The 20,983-nt window shown below is 40.5% G+C and overlaps 1 protein-coding gene across 1 annotated transcript in view; it reads right to left on the bottom strand.

Annotated features, from left to right (window-relative positions):
* Nucleotides 1-20,983, bottom strand: part of ARSB (arylsulfatase B) — a 71,010-nt gene that overhangs the window by 16,609 nt on the left and 33,418 nt on the right. The window contains exon 6 of the mRNA XM_065860600.2: nt 11,435-11,505. Coding sequence (XP_065716672.1) covers nt 11,435-11,505 — 71 coding nt within the window. The remainder of the gene's footprint in view (nt 1-11,434; nt 11,506-20,983) is intronic.

Genomic DNA, 20,983 nt, shown 5'->3' with positions numbered 1-20,983 from the left:
GTTTCTAAATGATGGCTCAGTAGTAGTAGCCCTTTAAAAGTGATGGTTTTTCCATTTCAGGTACATCTGTATAACGTTTGTCTTTGCTCATTCTCACTCATAAGGTACATTTTTGCAATTGCAGATATGTTCGTAGGTGTGATGCCTTAATTAACATGAGAGTCCATGAAAATTTGTCAGAAGGGAGGACAAGCTTGCTATAGTCACTTTGAAATGTGGATGGTTCTGTGGGCTAACAAGGTCTTTGCATATATGCACTTTCAACTGACTTCTCTTTTTTTGAACTGCGATGCGTACAGCAATTATTTCACCTCAACAAAGAAACTCTGGAAATGTCAAGGGCTCTTCCAGCCTACACTGTGATAACGAATTACTGAAAAAATAAGGGGTTTTAATACTTCACCAAGGAAAGACATTTTGTGACCTTTTACTGTTTTCTGGCAATAATAGGTTTTCTACAAAACACCAAGTCTTTCTGTTACTTTAATAATATGAAAACATTTGAGGAATAGCCGTGACCTTAACCTTGGAAGAATGGATAGAATACTGATCTGGAAGAAACAGATGAGCCCTAAGACACTATAACTTCCTACCATCATGTTTACAAGGCATAGGGCTGTGCCATAGACAAACTCACTCAGTGAAGCTCAGCTATCTTAATTCACTTATTTGAATGCTGTGAACATATAGACCCACTATTATCCCTCCTCATTTCAGTTTTCTCATAGCAATGTTTGATTTCAAAGGAAAGATTTAGACTACAATATCATGCTTCATCTCTTACCCTTTAAAATGCCTACTCTTCTTAATTTCAACAAGAGCAAGCACACGAAAACACTCTCATTCTTGTCACTGTAAGGTAGCAGTGTTCAAGGAAAAGAGAACTGAGCAGTGTATAACCCGACCCTAACAGCTCGTGCACAATTAAAATTACAGGTTTCCAGATCAGATATATTTCATTTGAAAAATGTAATCCAACATTTTTGTCAAGACTTGCATAAAAATATAAAATGTTAGTGCTATGCTCAAATAGGTATAGGGTATAACAAAGCCTAAAAAAGAAGTGGTACTGAGGGATTTTTGAATCTCAGCCATGATACTGGCATTAGACACTTTATCAAGTGACTTAGCATTTCTGAATTCTATCTACATCCCAAAGGAAACATTGGAATTAGTATTTATGAGGCTCACCAAACATGCAATCCCCATACATTTAGTATTGAATACAGCAGTGATGGATGGTTCACACTGAGATGCAGGTGGGCTAAGAGCCAAGGTGACATATAAACACAAGCCAAGCTTCCCGACAGCAAGAGCAAAACTCCAGAAACTTCATATAACCAACAGCCAAAAGAAGAACACCGCCAATCTCTGACATGAATGGCAGCAGAGCTGGCTGAACAGTGGCCTCCCTCTAGGGAGTGGAGCTGAGCCCTGCCCAACGCTGCCAGACCAGGATGCAAAGCACCACATGAAGTGGTTGAGGGCCACAAACGGTCATGTGTAGGCAACTCCTGCCTTGTAAACCTACAAGGGGCCAGCATGCATATGTATAATTTTGGAGAGAAACAGAAATTCAGAGAAGGAAAGAACATTTCTGTCTTTTTCCCCATTCTTGACCATTCTCCCATTCCAGCTGTCACCATGTAAGCTTAGTCAGCTAACCATACTGGTCACTTTTCGGTACATTTTTGACTCCAAGAGTGGATCCCAGGTCTTATCCTGGCACAGGCGTGGAGTATATTTATCCCATTCAAAGCCCACACAGTGCAACGGCGCAACCATCCACACATAACTACACCTTCTGCTGCTACTGAACATATCCATTACCAGGGATTGTTTTTTCACTTTTTTTTCTTTCTTTTTTTTTTTTTTTTTAAATATATTTCTAAATCAGCTAGATCATCAGTAATAAATTTGAGGAAGAAATAACTTCTGGCCTGCAAAGTCTCAAGAATCATCTTTCACCTGAGCAAATAAGTAATAAATGGGCCCTAAAGGAACCTAGAGTGTCTATTACTTAATCAAGATGAATCATTCTGGTATACATATGGATATAATATATAATGCTAGAGCCATTATAATGCAATTTTAATGCCCATGAAGGATACATCAGTCCCAGAACTGAAATGGTTTCTCCATTGTAATATATCATATGTTCATTCTGCATATAGCAGATCTAGCCCCTTATAAGCAATCATTTATTTTGGCAATTAATAGCACAATATATGAGGTAATGCCTTTTTTCAAATGTCAAGGAGAGCAATGTAAAGTTTTATTAATTTTGCTCAAGGCAAATAAAAGTTTGGAGAAAAATCGCAAAATGTTTTTACAAGTTCTCTGTCTTAGATGTCTGCCTCTATGTATAGATACCTTCAAAATAAATTGACTACAATTAGTAGCCTACAATTTTATTATGCCTTTGAAGTTTAAGTTTATGGTGAAGTCTGGAATTTTAAATGAAGGTAAAAGTTTTTTCAGCCTAAGCCAGCCCCACCCAACAACATATTTGTTGTGAATACATCTTTCTAATTCAAAGAAATCCAAATTCTTTTTGAAGAGAAAGTGATGCTACATGAGTAGTCTACAAGAATTTGTGAAATTCACTAAATTCATTAATAAATTTAGCAAGGCAGATTAAAAAATAATAGTGTGAACTGACAGATTCTGATTAACAACTCTGAATTAAAGGGTACATTTCCTTTCACCATGTCATTTAGTCCTGATTCTCAGAATAAAATTGCCTTCTGTGGGATATAAAGTTTCAATACAGTTTCAAGACAGGTCACCTAGCAATGACTGTGTGGTCAGAAATATGTTTGGATTAGCAGTTAGGGGAATTTAGACTTAAATCCAGTAGGTTTTTAATTCAGCTGAATCACCAAAACCTGATGAAATGCCATAAGGCTGTCTAAAAGAAAGCAGATCTTTCACAATGGAAGAGCTGACGTCACCCACACGGCTGCCAAACAATCAACAACTCAGCTTTTTTTCTTTATTAAAGACAAAGTCACAACAAATTGAGCAAAACAGTTTTGTAGTTTGTGGGTTTTTTTTTTCTCCCAACACATGTAAATCAGATTGTTCACTTATGTAACTTTTAAGCTACTTTATGCACTTTATTTGCATTTTCTTAACCTATACATTACAGAGAAAATGACACACTGTTTCAACACAGTTTTAGCTTTCTGTTTTTAATTTTCCTATTTTACTACTACATTCTTTAACAGAAAATCTGAATAGAAGACAGTAGATCTTTCACACCAATGTCCTGCTTTTACTCAATTGCAAACTCTTCAATAAATTACAAACCTACAGTGAGACCCAGCAACTGAGACATGCATTCATCACTTTTGAAAACAATCAACAGGTTGATGAAGAAAAAAAACAGAAAGACTGAAGCACTGGCTTTCAGCAAGGAGAGAGAGGAGCAACCAGACTGGTTTAGCACAGCAAGGTCCAACCAGAAGGTGCAGTTTCCCCTCCTTCCCCCTGGGGCTCTGGCTCTATGAGTAGGCAGACAGCACTAGGAGCGTTGGGCTCTCCCTCTGCCTTCTCAATTCCCATCGCACAGCCCTCCTCGCCCCCATCTCCAGCTGCCTCTGGCATCCATCAGACCCTTCAATGAACAAACTCAACCTACCTGACACAGGAAAATCAGGATAGCAAGTCGGATTGTTCTAAGGAGTGCCATGCAAAGTAAGCATCAGAAGCATGCAGCTAGGGATGGGGAGGGGAGGGGAGGAAGCAAAGCACATCACCAGCAGAAGCCTGCTGGATCACTTCATCATGTATCATGAAACAGAAACCTCAGGGTTTAATTTCAGAGACAACAGAATCACTCTCACTTGTCCCCTGAAATTCCTTCTAGTCCCATCCTTCATGCCAAAATGAGCCTTTGGCTCTATATCCAAGATAGATCCGAAGAAAAAAATACAAATTGAGCAATATCCTGAAGAGGTTCATAGTCTGGCTCTGTGAGTGGTTTTGGAGATCCATGAGAGAGGGGAGCTGTGGCGAGGCGCTGTGAGAAACAGGATTTCCTCTTCAGTAGCTGCAGTGACATACACCAGCTTAAACTCCATCAAACTATTGCCTCTCGCTGAGGTCCCCCAGTGGCCTGAGCTGATCTAGCTGCCAGGTCCTGCGGTCAGTCCCTCCATCTGCCACCAAACACACTCCCCCAACATGGCACTTCCATACATACAGCTACAGGGCAAGTTGATTCAGCTGGCTGATGTGGTAGAAACCTTGACTCCTTCTCCCCCTGCCACTCAGGATGGTCTGAAGGCAGATCTCATCTTGTCACCACATGATTTCCAGATCCAGCTCCAGGGAAGGAGGAAAGAATGGGAGAAAGGGAGTGGACAGGCTGGCCCTCTTGGCAATTGCTCACCACCAGACTGGCTTAGCTACAAAGACCACAACACACCCAGCTCACCCATCCTTGTTTTTGGAGAACCCACCCTAGTTTTTCACTCCACCACCTCCTGCCTCCTCCATTACACCACCACAATTGTAACTCTCCCTTGCAACTCAGACCAATTGACTGAGAGAAAAGATTGTTTCTAACCCTGACACTCTGCTGGGCTGCCACAGGTCAGGGGGAACCTGCGGGCAAAGTCTGCAGGCAAGGACAGGAGCCTCGTTATTAGCAGTGAAAACGACAAACGAGGAACTATAGTCTAAAACACTGCAACACATTTCAGGCTCCTGAAAAGGCTTATATTTGAATGAAGAAAGTCTGTCCTCTTAGAGAGAAGATGATTACTTGAAAGAGTTGGTCAATAAGACCTGTCAGCATTCTTTTGTAATATGGAACTGTAGACAAATTAGTCTACAGTATTTTCACTTTTACACTGTTTAATATTAACAACAGGACAGAAATACAGTACTTTGATACAAGACTACTGTAGGACTATAGTATTTAGCACTGGACATGAACTCCTGAAAACAGACCAGCACTCAGTCTGAGAACTTGAAAAACTGTGTGATGTTAGCTCAGGAGTGGTAAACACGCAGGTCAAGGTCAGTTAAAAAAAAAACACACACAGTAGCAAAGATGCCGTTAGCTCTGTAATCAAGATAGTGTTTCCTACCTTTAGCTTAACATTCTGTTGGAACACTCAGCTGTAACAGTTGAATTGAAACTAAATTAATTACATCTTTTGCACAAATTCTTCCCTGAAGTAATGCTTATTTTGCTGTAAAAATCTGAACAGAACAAAGCTCCATTTTCCTATCTCAGTTAAATAAAATCATATGAATCACATGAGGCAGCCCGTCATTCATGCTACTAAAAATATACAGTATCAGTTTTTTCAGAGAGAGATGAAGATAAATGCATCCGTTAAATAAAAATATTATGCTGAAAGAATGTATACATTATATGCAAAAGCACTCAAGTGTTCAGAACCACTGAACCTGCAGTGAGTGCAAGTACAACAATAACTTATTGCCCTACTTGTGCACAACTACAACAGTACAGTGTGTTCCTTAATAATATTATTCTCAGAACTCGCCAGATTATCTGTAATGTCCTGGAAGTTTTTTTTGGTTGTGTTTAAAAGTATCTTGGGATTAAATTTCCTCTTTAGTCTTTCATAGTATTCTGCAAACCTGAAGATTTGGCTAATCTGTATCTTCCAGTCAAAAAATCACAGAATCACAGAATGTCAGGGATTTATGGAAGGGACCTCAGAAGATCATCCAGTCCAATTCCCCTGCTGGAGCACGAACACCCAGATGAGGTTACACAGGAATGTGTCCAGGTGGGTTTTGAATGTCTCCAGAGAAGGAGACTCCACAAACTCCCTGGGCAGCCTGTTCCAGGGTTTGTCACCCTCACTGTGAAGTTTCTTCTCATTTTTAAGTGGAACCTCCTGTGTTCCAGTTTATACCCATTGCCCCTTGTCCTATCATTGGTCGTCACTGAGAAGAGCCTGGCTCCATCCTCCTGACACTCAGCCTTTACATATTTATAAACATTAATGAGGTCACCCCTCAGTCTCCTCCAAACTAAAGAGACCCCACTCCCTCAGCCTTTCCTCATACGGTAGATGCTCCACTCCATCATCTTTGTTGCCCTGCGCTGGACTCTCTCCAGCAGTTCCCTGTCCTTCTTGAACTGAGGGACCCGGAACTGGACACAATATTCCAGGTGTGGTCTCACCAGGGCAGAGTAGAGGGGAGGGAGAACCTCTCTCAATCTACCAACCACCCCCCCTTCTAATACACCCTAGGATGCCATTGGTCTTCCTGGCCACAGGGCTACAGTGCTGGCTCATGGTCATCCTGCTGTCCACCAGGACCCCCAGGTCCCTTTTCCCTACACTGTTCTCTAACAGGTCATTCCCCAACTTATACTGGAACCTGGGGTTGTTCCTGCCCAGATGCAAGACTCTACACTTGCCCTTGTTCTATTTCATTAAACTTTTCCCTGCCCAACTCTCCAGCCTGTCCAGGTCTCTGGATGGCAGCACAGCCTTCTGGCGTGTCAGCCACACCTCCCAGCTTGGTGTCATCAGCAAACTTGCTGACAGTGCACTCTGTTCCCTCATCCAAGTCATTAATGAATGTATTGAATAGTACTGGTCGCAGTACTGACCCTTGAGGCACTCCACTAGACACAGGCCTCCAACTAGATTCTGCCCTATTGAGCACAACTCTCTGGCTTCTTTCCTTCAGCCAGTTCACAGTCCACCTCACTACCCGATCATCCAGACCACACTTCGCCAGTTGAGCTGTGAGGATGCTGTGGGAGATTGTGTCAAATGCTTTACTGAAATCAAGATAGACCACATCCACCACTCTGCCCTCATCTATCCACCTCGCTATGTCCTCATAAAAGTCTATGAGGTTGGTTAAGCATGACTTCCCCTTGGTGAAGCCATGCTGACTGCCCCTAATGACCCTCTTTTCCTTGATAAGCCTTGAGATGGCAGCAAGGATAAGTTGTTCCATCACCTTTCCAGGGATGAAGGTGAGGCTGACGGGTCTACAGTTACCCAGGTCCTCCTTCTTGCCCTTTTTGAAGACTGGAGGGACATTTGCTTTCCTCCAGTCCTCAGGCACATCTCTCGTTTCCTACGACTTACCAAAGATGATGGAGAATGACCTCAGCCAGCAACCTGAGCACCCACAGGTGCATCGCATCTGGACCCATGGATTTTTGGATGTCCAGATTGCCTAATTGCTCCCTAACCCAGTCCTCATCAACCAAGGCAAACTCCTCAATTTTCCTGACTTCCTCTGGAGCCTCAGAAGTACGGGGCTCCTCAGGATAGTCTCCGGCAGAGTAAGAAGGCATTCAGTAACTCTGCCTTCTCTGTATCTTCTGTCACCAGGGCACCCACCCCATTCATCAGTGGGCCTACATTGCCTCTGGTGTTAAGTTTTATCTGCCATGTATCTGAAAAAGCTCTTTCTGCTGTCCTTGACCCCCCTTGCCAGGTTTAATTCTAAGGAGGCCTTAGCTTTCCTAGTTGCCTTCCCACATCCTCTGACAACAGCCCTATATTCTTCCCAAGTGGCCAGCCCCTCCTTCCATGATCTATAAACTCTCGTCTTCCACCTGAGCCTACCCAGAAGTTCCCTGTTAACCATGCAGGTCTCCTGATTCCCTTCCTTGACTTCCTACGTGTTGGGATGCTCTGATCTTGAGCCTGGTAGAAGCAGTCCCTGAATGCTAACCAACTATCTTGGGCCCCTTTACCTTCAAGTATCCTTTCCCACAGGATTTCCCCTAGCAATAGTTTGAAAAGGATGAAGTTCACCCTGCTGAAGTTCAGGGTTGCAATTCTGCTTGCTATTCTGTTCCTGCCACATGAAATCCTGAACTCCACGATTTCATGGTCACTGCAACCAAGGCAGCCCTCAACATTCACTGCTTCAACCAGACCTTCCTTGTTATTGAGGATGATAGGAAGATCGTATGGGCAGTTTATTTTAAGATTTAAAAAACCAAAACATATCCATGAAGAGAGCCCTGATTGCTGAAAATATGACAGTACTTAAATATTCCAAGGTTTGCATCTCCATAATCTTATCCACAATAGAGACATCAATATCGTCTATCTGGGTCTTAGCTCTAAACTTACTACTCAGTTTGCACAAATGAAAACCAGACACTAAGTGGAAATCAGCTGAGTTACATACATGTACAGTTACTCCTAATAACTCAGACTGCTAAAAAGAAATTCCAGTCCTTATATGACAAAGCATAATTTCACTAGCTGGGTCAAAAACAAAGTCATAAACAATAAAATGACTCATCCCTGCAAAGCACAAAACCCTTCCAAATTTCAGTTAACTTACAAGAAACGGAGCCCATTATGACAGTAGATGAAGTACAAGGCAAGCTGGATTTCTTGTCCCCAACAGTGCATTATAAATGAACATGCTCTGTTGCACTAGGAACAGCAATTAAATGAACACTAATTTGAAAAAGCACAGTTTAATGCATATTTTGTTCTGTATAACAGTGATACATCTTGTCAAACCTACCAGAAATACAATTACTTGCTCTCAAATGCTCATAAAATCAAACCTAGGAAAAATGTAGGGTATACTAATTTGGGGATCAACTCTACTTCTTCCTGACTAAAAGCACTATTAAGCGAGAAAGTAAAACAGGTAGCACAAATTTGCCAAAATCATAAGCCTTTGCTGAGAAGAGACAGGGAAACCCTATATGGTGCATAATGACATGTGGGTGAAGAGTTAAGTTGCTGTTTTTAATTACTTCATTGCAAATTTACAGGCACAGATACCCCTTGTTTGTGATGCTTAAAAGTCATATCTCATGCAGTATAAAAGTTCCGGTTACTACAACTTTGTGGCAGCTGCACTTGATGACCCCGCCCTGCCAAACCAGCAGCAGTTTGGTCCAGGTTCCAGAGGAGGTAAAGGACTGAGCCATAGCCAGGCAAAGAATTCCTTCCACTCCTGGAAGCAGAATGGCACACTGAATGCCAGTAACTTGTGGGCACAGGGAGTCTCGTGCATACTTTTCCTACTGTATGCAATTTGTCTACGAGTCAACCACTTTATGCTATAAGTATGACAGCCTGGATGAGTCCACTTTGAGCTCTCCCTGCTAAATAAGTGGGTTGTATGGCAATGGTTTTACCACTCACAGATCAGTGGATGAGCCCAATTTAAATTTAAATTTAATCATTTAGCTTAACTAGATGCACACTAAATATAATGAATTATTTAGAGATATAAGGTTGTATTATTTTTAGTACCCTCCTTGCCTCATGTTACTTGGTAAGCTGGATTTGCTAAAATTTTAAGTTGTAAAGTTCTGCTCATATTTACCAAAAGCAACTACAAACTACACTGAACACTCACAAGATAAGGTCCAGTTTGCACTTCACTGGGAGAAACGGAACTGACTGGGAAAAACAACGATCCAAGGCTAACGCGGAGACATTACAGACATCTGCAAAACCAGGCCTGTTCCACACTTTGCTGGGAAGAAAATATTTATTTAGACAAAACAGTACCTGCAATGCTATGTACAATAAACAATGTCTACAGCTGAACAAAACAAAGGCTTATGTGGAACCAGATAAAAAGATCCAATGAGAAGCAAGAAGTCCCTGAAGTGAAACATTGCTATTGGACTGAATCATGGTACAAATGGTTTGTAAAGATATACAAGTCTATGGTTCCCTATGCTCAGGCAGACCTCTGCGCAGGTACTGAGCTGAGATAGCCCTCCTGCTATTCTACTCCATTAAATATCTTTTTTCTGAGAATTTTGTTTCCTGAAAGTCTGCTCTGCATATGGCTATCAGGCTTTGCCTGAAAGTTTGCTACTGGAGCTCTAAACATAGACTCCAGAGTGAATGGTTATCAGGGAGGGAATGCCTGAAAGTCTGCTTCTGCGAACATGTAAAGGCCTTGCCTGAAAGTTTGCCTTCAGAGCTTTAAAATACAGACTCCAGAGCAAACAGTTATCACCGAGAGAAGAATCCTGAAAGTTTCCAACATGATGGGTACAGGCCTCGCCTGAAAGTTTGCTTTGTGAACAGGTACAGGCTCCTAGAGAGAAGGTAAGCAGCATCCGGCATGGCATATTTCACCCATGCAGTAAATAATACAGTAGACCCGTCACTGAACTCTTTTAAGTTGCACTTCCCTTTAAGAAATCTAAACATTGTTCTGCAGTAGACAGAACCCTAAATTACACCCCGCAACAAACTTCTGCCTACTTGGCCTGCTAACTGCACACTTGTCCTAAGAACACACACAAAATGTAAGGACACACTATATGTAGCGAACAGTGAAGTATCATCACAGTATGGTGTAATGGAAACAATCTGCAGAGGTATTTCCTGAGCTCCTGAAAACCTTCTCTGCCCATCCCCCTTCAATTTACGTCAGGTATTTTTCTACTCAAACACCTCTGCTGACAGTTCCCACAACAAAAAGATGGTCTCTGAAGTATGCCCGGGAATACCACATCAGGGCACAACGCTGTACAGGAATGCTACGACTCACTGAGCATCCTCTGAAGGGAAACTGGAGTAGCTACACCTTAATTACATCACTGTGTAGGAATTAATCTGCAGGCAGTGCTGTCCAGCCACCACCAGACAGGTACAACGTCTGACAAAAGCATCACAGAACCAGTTGTGCATCGCAGAAGGCCACCTTACTCATTTCCATCCAGTTATTACAGCACAACATGTATCTGCCTTCTTGCCAACAACAGATCACTGTCCCCACTGGACTATTTTTCCTCTGCCTGAATTTACTTCTTAATTTAATGAAATACAGAAATCTATAAAAACACTGGAAAGGACCTGTTCCAATGTTCTGCATGAAAAAACATCTCTGCTTGAAAAGTTTGTACTGCTTAGCAAACTAATTATGTTGAATCATAAACCAGACGGTGCTTAAAGAGCTATAGAATTAGCAAACTTAAGCTCCAATTCATGTGATTATGGCATTAAAGATCCAACCCATGTGATTATGGAATAAAAGCAATTGCAAAGGTTGGAACTTCTCAGCTTCTCACAAACTCAAGTTTCCCATTTGCAAGGTCATATTATATAGATGTATCAAGAATCACTACGGCAAGCAGTTCATTGGGAGCTACCTGCCAACCTGGCGCAATAAAGGCTGGGTTTGGAAGGGTTTTTTGGCTCGTCCTCAACATTTCCACATCCCAAAGTACCTTTTTCTTTCTCAGGAGTGCTTCAGAGCTCTTGAAATAGGAAGTGTGTGTTGGTCGTGACTTGGTAAGTACTTACAGCACCCGGGGGATGATGTCTGCATTTTAAATAAATTTACTGAAAAGCAGAAGGTATCCTGCCCTATTTTGTTTCCCCCAGCAGGAAATACTTCACTTAAGGAAAACAAGGAGTATTCAGAATATAAACTGTATACGTAGTAAGTCTTGAACAATCAGTAGCATACTCACATGGGGAGTCATCCACAAACATGGGGTCTATGTTATGCAGCAGTTCCACTCTGGGGGAAGGTCTTCCTTCACTAGGACAGATTTCAAAAGGAAACGTTAATTTCCTTCTACAGCTTATCAGGATTCTGCACGTTCTATTTTAAGGCTTTTTGTCATCCTCTTACAGAATGAGCTCATACCCATAAACTAATTGCTATCAAATTTAATCTGAATGCTGTTTTCTAGCCCACTAGCAACACCTATTGCCTCTAACAGATTTCCCTGATTTCACTGGTGTTTACTGAGATTACTAACAAGTCTAGAGTACAGAATTTGCCCTACAGAAGTAGGGTCTTAAAATAATCAACTTCAAAAATCACATCTTGCAGTGTAAGCTAGCATGACACTTGCCACGCTCTCTGCATATCTGAACAAGACTTATTATCTAAAATGTTGAAAACATTCTGTTTGGGTGCCTCACAAAACATGAGAGGCATTGCCTACTCCTCAAAAAACCTACCTTCAATCTGCAATTGAGGTCACAAGGTTTATTTAGACACCCTAAACCTTATTTTGCTAAAAAAGGAAAATCATCCCTCTTTTTCTAGCCATGGACTACATAGGGATGGTATTGAATGAGCCTCCAAACTTACCCATAAATTCTCTGTGTTAAGTAAACACCCACCCTAAAAACACTAAGTAAAAGAAATTTACTCCTTATAAAGGGCAGCATAAGTAGGAAGACATAATTAGAAAGAACATGGGCTACCTCATAACACAACAATATTTTATTGTTTGAGAGTGAACCTAAACACATTTTTAGAAACTTGCAAATCACTTACATTGTTTTATTTTTGTTAAGAAGTTTCCTTGTAAATCTCAAAATTTCAACCAGGACACCTAGAACAATTGTCATTATGAAAAAAAAACCTCAGGTAATACAAAACTAAGTGGAAACCTCAAAAATGGTTGTTATCTTAATATATAAAATATATAATTAAACAATATTGACCTGTAATTTACAATTTTCAATAACAAGTAATTAAAATTACTATTGTTCTATCCATTTCTAAAACAATTTCTGGATGCTATGCATTTTGAATAAGTACAAAACCAACAAAGAGGATCAGATAAAAGAGGAAATATATTCAGATAATACAGCCTTTCAATTAAAATAGAGGAACTACAATAATGAACCCGCAGTGTTATTAATTCAGTGTATAAAAACTGCCAAAAAAAGGTTTTCCCAAAATGTATGTGAAAGATTAAATTCCCCCTCCGCACCTCAATATCACAGAATCATAGAACCACAGAATTGTTGAGGTTCAGAAAAACCTTTAAGATCATCATGTCCAACCATTAACCTAACACTGCGAAGTCCACCACTAAACCATGTCCCTAAGAACCTCATATACATTGTCTTTTGCATACCTGCAGGGATGGTCTGTTCAAACGCCTGACAACCCTTTCCATGAAGAAGTTTTTCCTAATATTCAATCTAAGCCTCCCCTGGTGCAACTTGAGGCCATTTCATCTCATTCTATCAATTAACTCCATGCTACAACCTCCTTTCAGGTAGTTGTAGACAGCGATAAGGTCTCACCTCAGTCTCCTTTTCTCCAGGCTGAACAGCCCCAGTTTCCTCAACTGCTCCTCATCAGATTTGTGCTCCAGGCCCTTCACCAGCTTCGTTGCCCTTCTCTGCATTCTCTTCAACACCTCAATGTCTTTCTTGTAGTGAAGGGCCCAAAACTGAACACTGCATTGAAGGTGCAGCCTCACCAGTACCCAGTACAGTGGCACAATCACTTCTCTAGTCTTGCTGGCCAGACTATTCCTGATACAAGCCAGGATGCTCTTGGTGTTTTTGACCACCTGGGCACATTGCTCGCTCATGTTCAGCCAGCTGTCAATCAACAGCCCCAGATCCTTTTCTGCCTGGTGGCTTTCCAGCCACTCTTACCCCAGCCTGTAGCGCTGCCTGGGGTTGTTGTGACCCAAGTGCAGGACTTGACCCTTGGCCTTGTTGAACCTCATACCACTGGCCTCAGCCCAATGATTCAGCCAGTTCAAATCCCTCTGTATGGTCTTCCCACCCTCCAGCAGATCAACACTCCCACTCAACTTGGTGTCATCTGCAAACTTACTGAGGGTGCACTCAATCCCCTCCTCCAGATCACTGATAAAGAGATTAAACAGAACTGGCCCCAACACTGAGCCCCGGGGAACACCACTCGTGATCAACTAACAACTGGATTTGGCTCCACTCACCACAACATTTTGGGCTTGGCCATCCAGCCAGTTCTTCAGCCAGCAAAGAGTACAGCCATCCAGGCCATGAGCTGCGAGCTTCTCCAGGAGAATGCTGTGGGATACGGTGTCAAAGGCTTTACTGAAGCCCAGGTATACAGCATCCGCAGCCTCTCCCTCATCTACTAGTTGGGTCACCTTGCCATAGAAAGAGATCAGGTTGTTTCAGTCAGAACCTATCTTTCATAAACCCTTGCTGACTGGGTCTGATCACCTGGTTTTCCTATACATGCCACTATCTATAGTAGCCACACTCTTAACTAAGGAGCGCCTGGCCTTATTTAACCTAATTTTGTATTAGATTTAATGGACTCTTACTGTCTCTAAATGCTCCATTTATAGCTGTGTTCAAGTGTGTCTTTTACCATGTGTTCATACGTAACAGTAAAATGAACCAGCTAGCACAAATTAAATTAGGATGCAAATTTATAGCATGTAACTTCTTGGGAAGATATTTTGCTGTTTCTGAGCTATATCTACATTTTCCAGTATCCTTTTAAAGAAAACCAAATACCAGAATCATGCTAAGTAATCTAGTATCTTCCACCATGGTCAAATACAGAAGGAAGAAATAACTTACTCCTATGTGTTTCTCCTATTTATATATCCAATATTCATACAGTACCACGTTAGGTAGAAAGTCAGAACTGAGGATATTCATGCTGTTCAAACAGACTAGTATTACTATCATATCATTAAAGGTAATTTTCTTTATGGCTTTTAATCCGGAGGATAGATACTGTACACTAAACACGGCTATGAACATTATCACACATCAGGTAGAACAGAAAATATAAATATTACACCTGCTTTAAAGTTTTGCATGCCACTGTTGTAATTTTTGTTGAACTCATTCTTTTTTTCTGTGATAGAATATTGGTATTATTAACTGGGAAATGTGATTTATATATAATAATGAGACATACTCCCTGAAGCTTATGGCATTAGTGCATTAAGCTCTGTAGCACTGTTAACTGATACTGAACTGCTTGTTCGGTTTGGGTGCTATTCCAGTAACGCTGCTGCACACAACATGAAGGTTTATAACCAGCATATATTACTCACAAAACAACAGCCAGAGAAAAGAAGATGGCATTGTACATTGATGAAAGAAGCTGGGTGACAGGAAAGCACATGAGGAAGGTAAAACCAATGTCTTGGGGACAAAAAGTAGAGAATTTGCAATTGTGGCAGAGTTTCCCTTCCCTACCCTCCTTCCTACTTATGGACCTCCATGCTGAACTTAGTCCCCTCAAAAGACAGACCTCAAAAACAGATCCACCTTGGCAGATGTCCTACCAAGGGTATTTTACACCAGGAATACATTGTAGCCAACAGAGCTAGAATAAGAAAGCAATGCAATTCTCTAGGGAATCCTGCTTTTGTATTTTAGTAGCTTCCAGTGTAACCCTATCTTATAATACTCTAATTTTAGAATATTTATTTTTAGACTTCAGTATTCTAATACAATGTTCCTTTCCTTAAAAAGAAGGAACTTCTTTTGTCTGATTATTATTCTACCATGTCGGGTTGACTATTTAATTAAGCAGTTAAAAGGTATTGTTTTCCAAAAAAATCCACTATGTAAGAACATCTTGATGGAAACATACAGACAAACTTCAGAGTTGGCAAGACAATCAGCTACTTTATGTGGATAATATCTTCTGCTTTGCAAAGTTTTAAAAATATACAGAAAGATCTGTTACCCCTTACTGAATGTGAACAAACATCTACATGTTATCTTTCACTTCTGTTGTTGTTGCTCTTAAATAGGCAGAAGGTGTCCTTGGGAAGGAATCCAAGGTTTTTTTCAGGGTGAATACGTTTATCTTGCACAAAAATATCCTCAGTGTCATTCAGTAAAAGCTGAACCTTTATAACCTTGTCATATATTGTATTTCTCTGGGTCACATCTGTACATGCTTTCCTAAAATAATTGTATTTCAGATATCCTGGAAATAAGCATTACTGTCAGGTTTAGATCAGTCTTTCTTCAGCACTAATTTATACCACAATGTCCTGGTTTTGTTAAAAAACAAGTTTCTCTTTTAGTGAATTTTGCCTGTCAGCTAAAGCCTCCCTATCAGCTGCATTTTCCTGGAGAACCCAACACATGTTTTGGTAAACCTAGCAACAGAATGCAAACTTATTGATAAATACGGATGGACATCTCGAAAGAGGGGCAACGAGAAACTGGTGACTGAGAGACTGACCAATGGTGTATAACATGCCATTCACATGAATACTTCATATAAAAGTGGGAGATCACGAGGATCTCGTCCCTTTTGCTTTTTCCTTTTCCCTTCTGCTCATGGCCGACATTAGGAGAGGACCTTGCTGGTCGTCCCTGCGAACTGAGGCCTAGTGAGAGACTCAATCCAGCTCCGGTTGGCTACAGAGTCCAATCCAAGACTTTGGGTGCTGGCTCTGCAGTTGCTGAGACTTTCAAGATTGGTTTTGTATATTTTGTATTATTTTCTCTATTCTTATTAGTAGCATTAGTAAAACATCTTTAATTTTTTCCAACTCTCTTCTCTCTGTCCTTCTTTCCCTCCCGATCGCCTGTCCTGAGTGGGAAGGGGGGAGAGGGAGGGGCAAAAGGGGGAAGTGGGGGGGAGAGGAGGTTAACAATACATCTGCCAGGGTTCGATTGTCACCCCGCAATCTTAACCCTCGACACACTACAATAAACATTTTTTTCAAACAGGTGTTTAATTTCTAAAATGAATGTAACCATTTGGTACACAAGAAGTCAAGTTGATCTTGCTTGATTTACTTCATCCAATCAATTTGGATGTTTCCAACACTACAAAAATATAAAGCTGACAATTGCCCTCAAAAATGTATGAGTAAAACTTGAAAGCCTATGCTTGCTAACAAGTTTTGAAGAAATATTATTTTGACTGCATTTTATCCTGAATCTCTCAGTGCTATCAAACTGCTTCATGTGCTCTAACATTTGGTTCTCCATTTTCCTGTTAATGCAAAATAAAACTTCTTTCTGAGCACAGACACACTAGACATTCAGTACTGAAAACAACAAAATATATCAAAACAATGTATCAACTGGGGCAAATTTCTGCATAAGGAAAATTATTTTGCCTAGTGTCTCGATTTCAATAGAGTAGCAAGCATCTGGAGAACAGATGTTTCTTAGAAACACCAAAGCCTTTTGAGATTCTTGCTTGCAAACAGGCAGTACGGTTTAGATTCTGTGACTAGTTGCATTTTAGTATTGTTTTCCACTATTTGTTCTCAGTATTCTTAATTAATATTTTTGAAAAATATATTAGTGTATTTTCAGATGTACTTTCTAATATGTACATGGTTTTAGAGGTTCCATCTGTATCATAGTGCTACTCATAGTAACCTAAGGTACCAGAAAAGTGCAGTCCACCCTGATTTATAGAAAAGGTTTATGCCTGAGGTTGGAATGGTCTGCTGGATATCCAAAAACGGGTTGGTGCAGTGATACTACCCTAAGTTATTTCCAAAAAGAAGTTAGAGACATTAATGAGAAAGTTAAATCTAATTCCAAAGGTACTTGAAAAAAAATAAAGTTTAGGAACTACCAGTCTAAAGATAAGCTGCAGAAAATTTTGCACACAAAACTTTTTTGGTGGGTCAGTATCTTTTCCTGTAGAAAAAAGCAGCTGAACAGTCAAGAGCAGGGAAAGACAGGGAAGATCAGGGGAGACAGCAGCATGAGCACACAGCAGGGAGAGGGCTCTCACAATAGCTTGTGTTACCAACGCCCACATTAGCAGGTCAGTAAGACACCAACACACAGGCCAGTTTCACAGGACAGGGATACCTGGAGACAAACCAATGATGGCACCTAGTGAAACACAGAGGTGGGACAGGACAGAGAAGCAGCACCAAAGGGTACCAAAAGGCATAACCAGAATGTGTGTGTGGTTACCAACCTAAGAAGAACACAAAAGATGTTAGAAGAACCTCACAGCTGGTGTCCCTAGACCTTCGCACCATTGCAACAGATCCTGAGCCTAACATCTGGTCACAGAAATCGTGGTGCCTGGCTGCAAGATGGATGGGTGGAAACCCCTGCCCTGGTGCCTGGTTGCTGGGTAGACTTCTTAGACACACACCTTTTGGTGACTGAGAGTGTTGGACTGCGAGAGTGCAAGTAAATCCTGCTTTATTCCAGTTCTGTTCTAAGAAGAATCCCATTCCTCACCGATACCGTGTTGCAACAGTATTTCCTACACTACTAGGCCTGCAGATTGATTTAGAAAGAGAAGACAAACTTTTGAGGTCGAAGTCCTTGCTTTTAAGTAGCATACAAATTTTTACCCAAGAAAATAAGTTCAAACAATGAGAACAAGAACATTGTATTTCCTCAGTTTCATGCATTGTGTGAAACTTACAAGTATAACCAGCTAAGTGAAGAATGCAGAGGAACATAGGTTTGTCCACAAGAAACACGTACTCCTTCCAGTTCTTCAAGTCATAATTAAGTAAAGGAGGCATAAACCAAATATTTGTATACATGCATGGTTTTCGACACCTCTATCTATTACAAGGACTTAATCAGTGTCGTGTTAATGTAAGTCCTAGTATGGATTACCAATCATCCTAAAATTATGACAGAAAGTTAATTTTAGTTTAGACTATCAAAATTTATATCTAATTTCTATATTATTTATATCATTATCTATATTAAAATATGTTTATCTGTAGTTATTTTCAGAATTATATTATTTATACTTGTTATATAAATATCATAGTAAGAACACACCCTTTGAAAAGTGACCATTTATAGAGATCAGACAGATACTGGAATGGAACCAATATTTTTGTGATTTTTGAGAGTATCTATCTGCATTGTGTCATACATCCTTCTGAATATCTAAATCAAGGTTCCAAACTTACGATCTTTTTCCTTCTGATTACACACATATGAAACTGTAGGTTTAAAGCGTGTCCCCCCAAAAAAAAAAAAAATACAAGAAGCATATGCAGCTACTTTCACTAAACTGTGCTGAAAAAGATACAGATGCGACATGGGGATTGGCTACTAATTTGTTTTTTTCAAATGAGGTAGACTCTCTTCAAAATTTAATTGCACTCATTATGAGCAACATATTTGAACTTTCCATCAGATACCACCAAAAGGGCACTGTGCCTTCATTGTTTGCTATCCAATATTCAAGTGACCTTTTGAGTTATGATCATCAAATTTACTACACTCATTTCTCCTGATTACATGGAAAAATCATGTGAAATTTGACATTTCAGCAGCAAGGTCAGCCAAAGAGCAGCCTAAGAATTCACAAAACTGACTTTTGCCCCCCTGCCCCACTCCAGACAGGCCCTCTGGTTGGCAAGACTTGAAAACATTGATGGTCAATTATTACCAATCAGTGCCAGTAAATGTTGTATTCAGTCGCTCTGCAAGGATATGAGATTCAAGTGCTAGGAGCATGCAGGGGATGCACAGCTGTACCCATCCTTCCCCATGCATAATTTTACCGCTGGAGTAACCTGATCTGAGATCAGTCCATGACAAAGAATACCTGGTTGACACAGAACCTGAATTAAGTAGGAATGCTGCTGGCAGTTGGAAGAAAAGTCTATGGTTTAGGAGTACCCCAGGATCTTGCTGGTGCAAAGTTTCGCCACAGTAACATTGGCATGTAAAACATTTTACTATCTCTGGCTGGACAGAAGTCTCCATTTTTTCCTGGTACTTAATGGTCTTCAGCCTCAATTACACATATCCTTATCTTCTTCCACTTGGAAGACAGACATACAGTACACCTGGGCATGAGGCCACAAGGCCTCTGCAAACTCCAGCTAGTACAGAAAACTACCCGATAGCACCTCAGAAACACAAGCAGCAGTGAGAAATAAATCAAGCTTAGCAGCTTCAAACCAGGTAATCCTACTAAAGATACAAACAAAAAAACCCTGAACTCAAGATACAGGGGCTTTGGGGTTTGTTGAGGTTTTTTGTTTGCTTGGTTTTTGTTTGTTTTTTTTTACTCCAAGGTCTACATAGCGCTAACATGAGTAGATGGGTTCAACTCTGCCCTCTCCAGCTCTCAATTTCTTATTTCAATTCCTGACCCAAACATTCCTGCTCATACCTGTTTAGGAAGTTACTCTTGTAATTCACTGTCTAGGATGCTAAGACACACAAAAATCAGCATTTATCATAACGAGCTATGTAGAAAATGGCAGAAAATTAGAAATTGCTACATACAAGCTGGGGTGGGAACCCCGAGAAAGGGACAAAAGGTTATAAAACACATAATATAATATTGTCTGACTGCTATAAAAATAGAACAAAGACTATCAAAAGAAACAAAACACTAATTCTCAGATAAAAAGCATGTAGGAAACAGAATTGCTAGTCCTTTTATTCTGCTTTAGCAGTACTAAACTCCCCATCCTAAATTAGTCTTTTGCAAAGCAAAACTGTATTCAAAGACATTAATATTACTTCTAAGAAAACAGACAACAGGATTTGGCCCCATCAATGGACACATTCCATGCAGCACACAAGAGGGAAAAAAAAGGAAGTTAAACCAATGTCACCATGCAAATTTTGCAAAACTAAGCCTTGATCGCAGAAGTTCAAAATTCTGCAGGAACTTGGGTTTTAAGGACTTTGCAATCCACTTTAGTAGAATAAAATAATATCAGAATAAAAGAAAAGCCTTGCCAGATGAAGGCGTGATTGAATATAAGTCTCGATTGAAGATATCACAAAGAGGCAAAACCAGTTTCTTTTGATAGTTTGTTCCAGGGGAAAAAATATCACCTTTATCACTTAAGGCTGATTTCATTTATTCTTTTACATTGTGTTCCATTTTGCTGAGCCCAACGGAGCAGTAATAAGCATATATTCAGACGTGCACAGAGTCCCTAGTATCCAGTATTTGTGATACCGTTAAAATTGTTCTTTTCCAGAGGAAAAATGTATGGGATTTAACTCATTTTTCTTTCAATGCACAAAAGACCCTCCATTATGTGAACTAATGCGGTTTGGGATATCCCAGCTAATTCAGACAGCACGAGAGGTGCACAGAGTCAGAAAGAGCCCAGTAAAAGTCATTAGTTCAGCCTGTGTCAACCCAACTGGACCTAAGCTGCCTTTTTTTCCAGCCATCTAAGCACGTCTACACTGTGGTCCCGAGTGCTGCACCTTGCTCAAATCACACACAATGTCACGACTTGTTAGGAACCAAGTCAGGTCTTCTTTTGTACTGAACCTCGTAGGCTTTTTGAGATACT

This window comes from Patagioenas fasciata, chromosome Z (genome assembly GCF_037038585.1).
Source record: "Patagioenas fasciata isolate bPatFas1 chromosome Z, bPatFas1.hap1, whole genome shotgun sequence".
NCBI classification, from domain to species: Eukaryota; Metazoa; Chordata; class Aves; order Columbiformes; family Columbidae; genus Patagioenas; species Patagioenas fasciata.
Note: the sequence above shows the minus strand (reverse complement) of the source record. Positions and strands in the feature narration are given on the sequence as shown.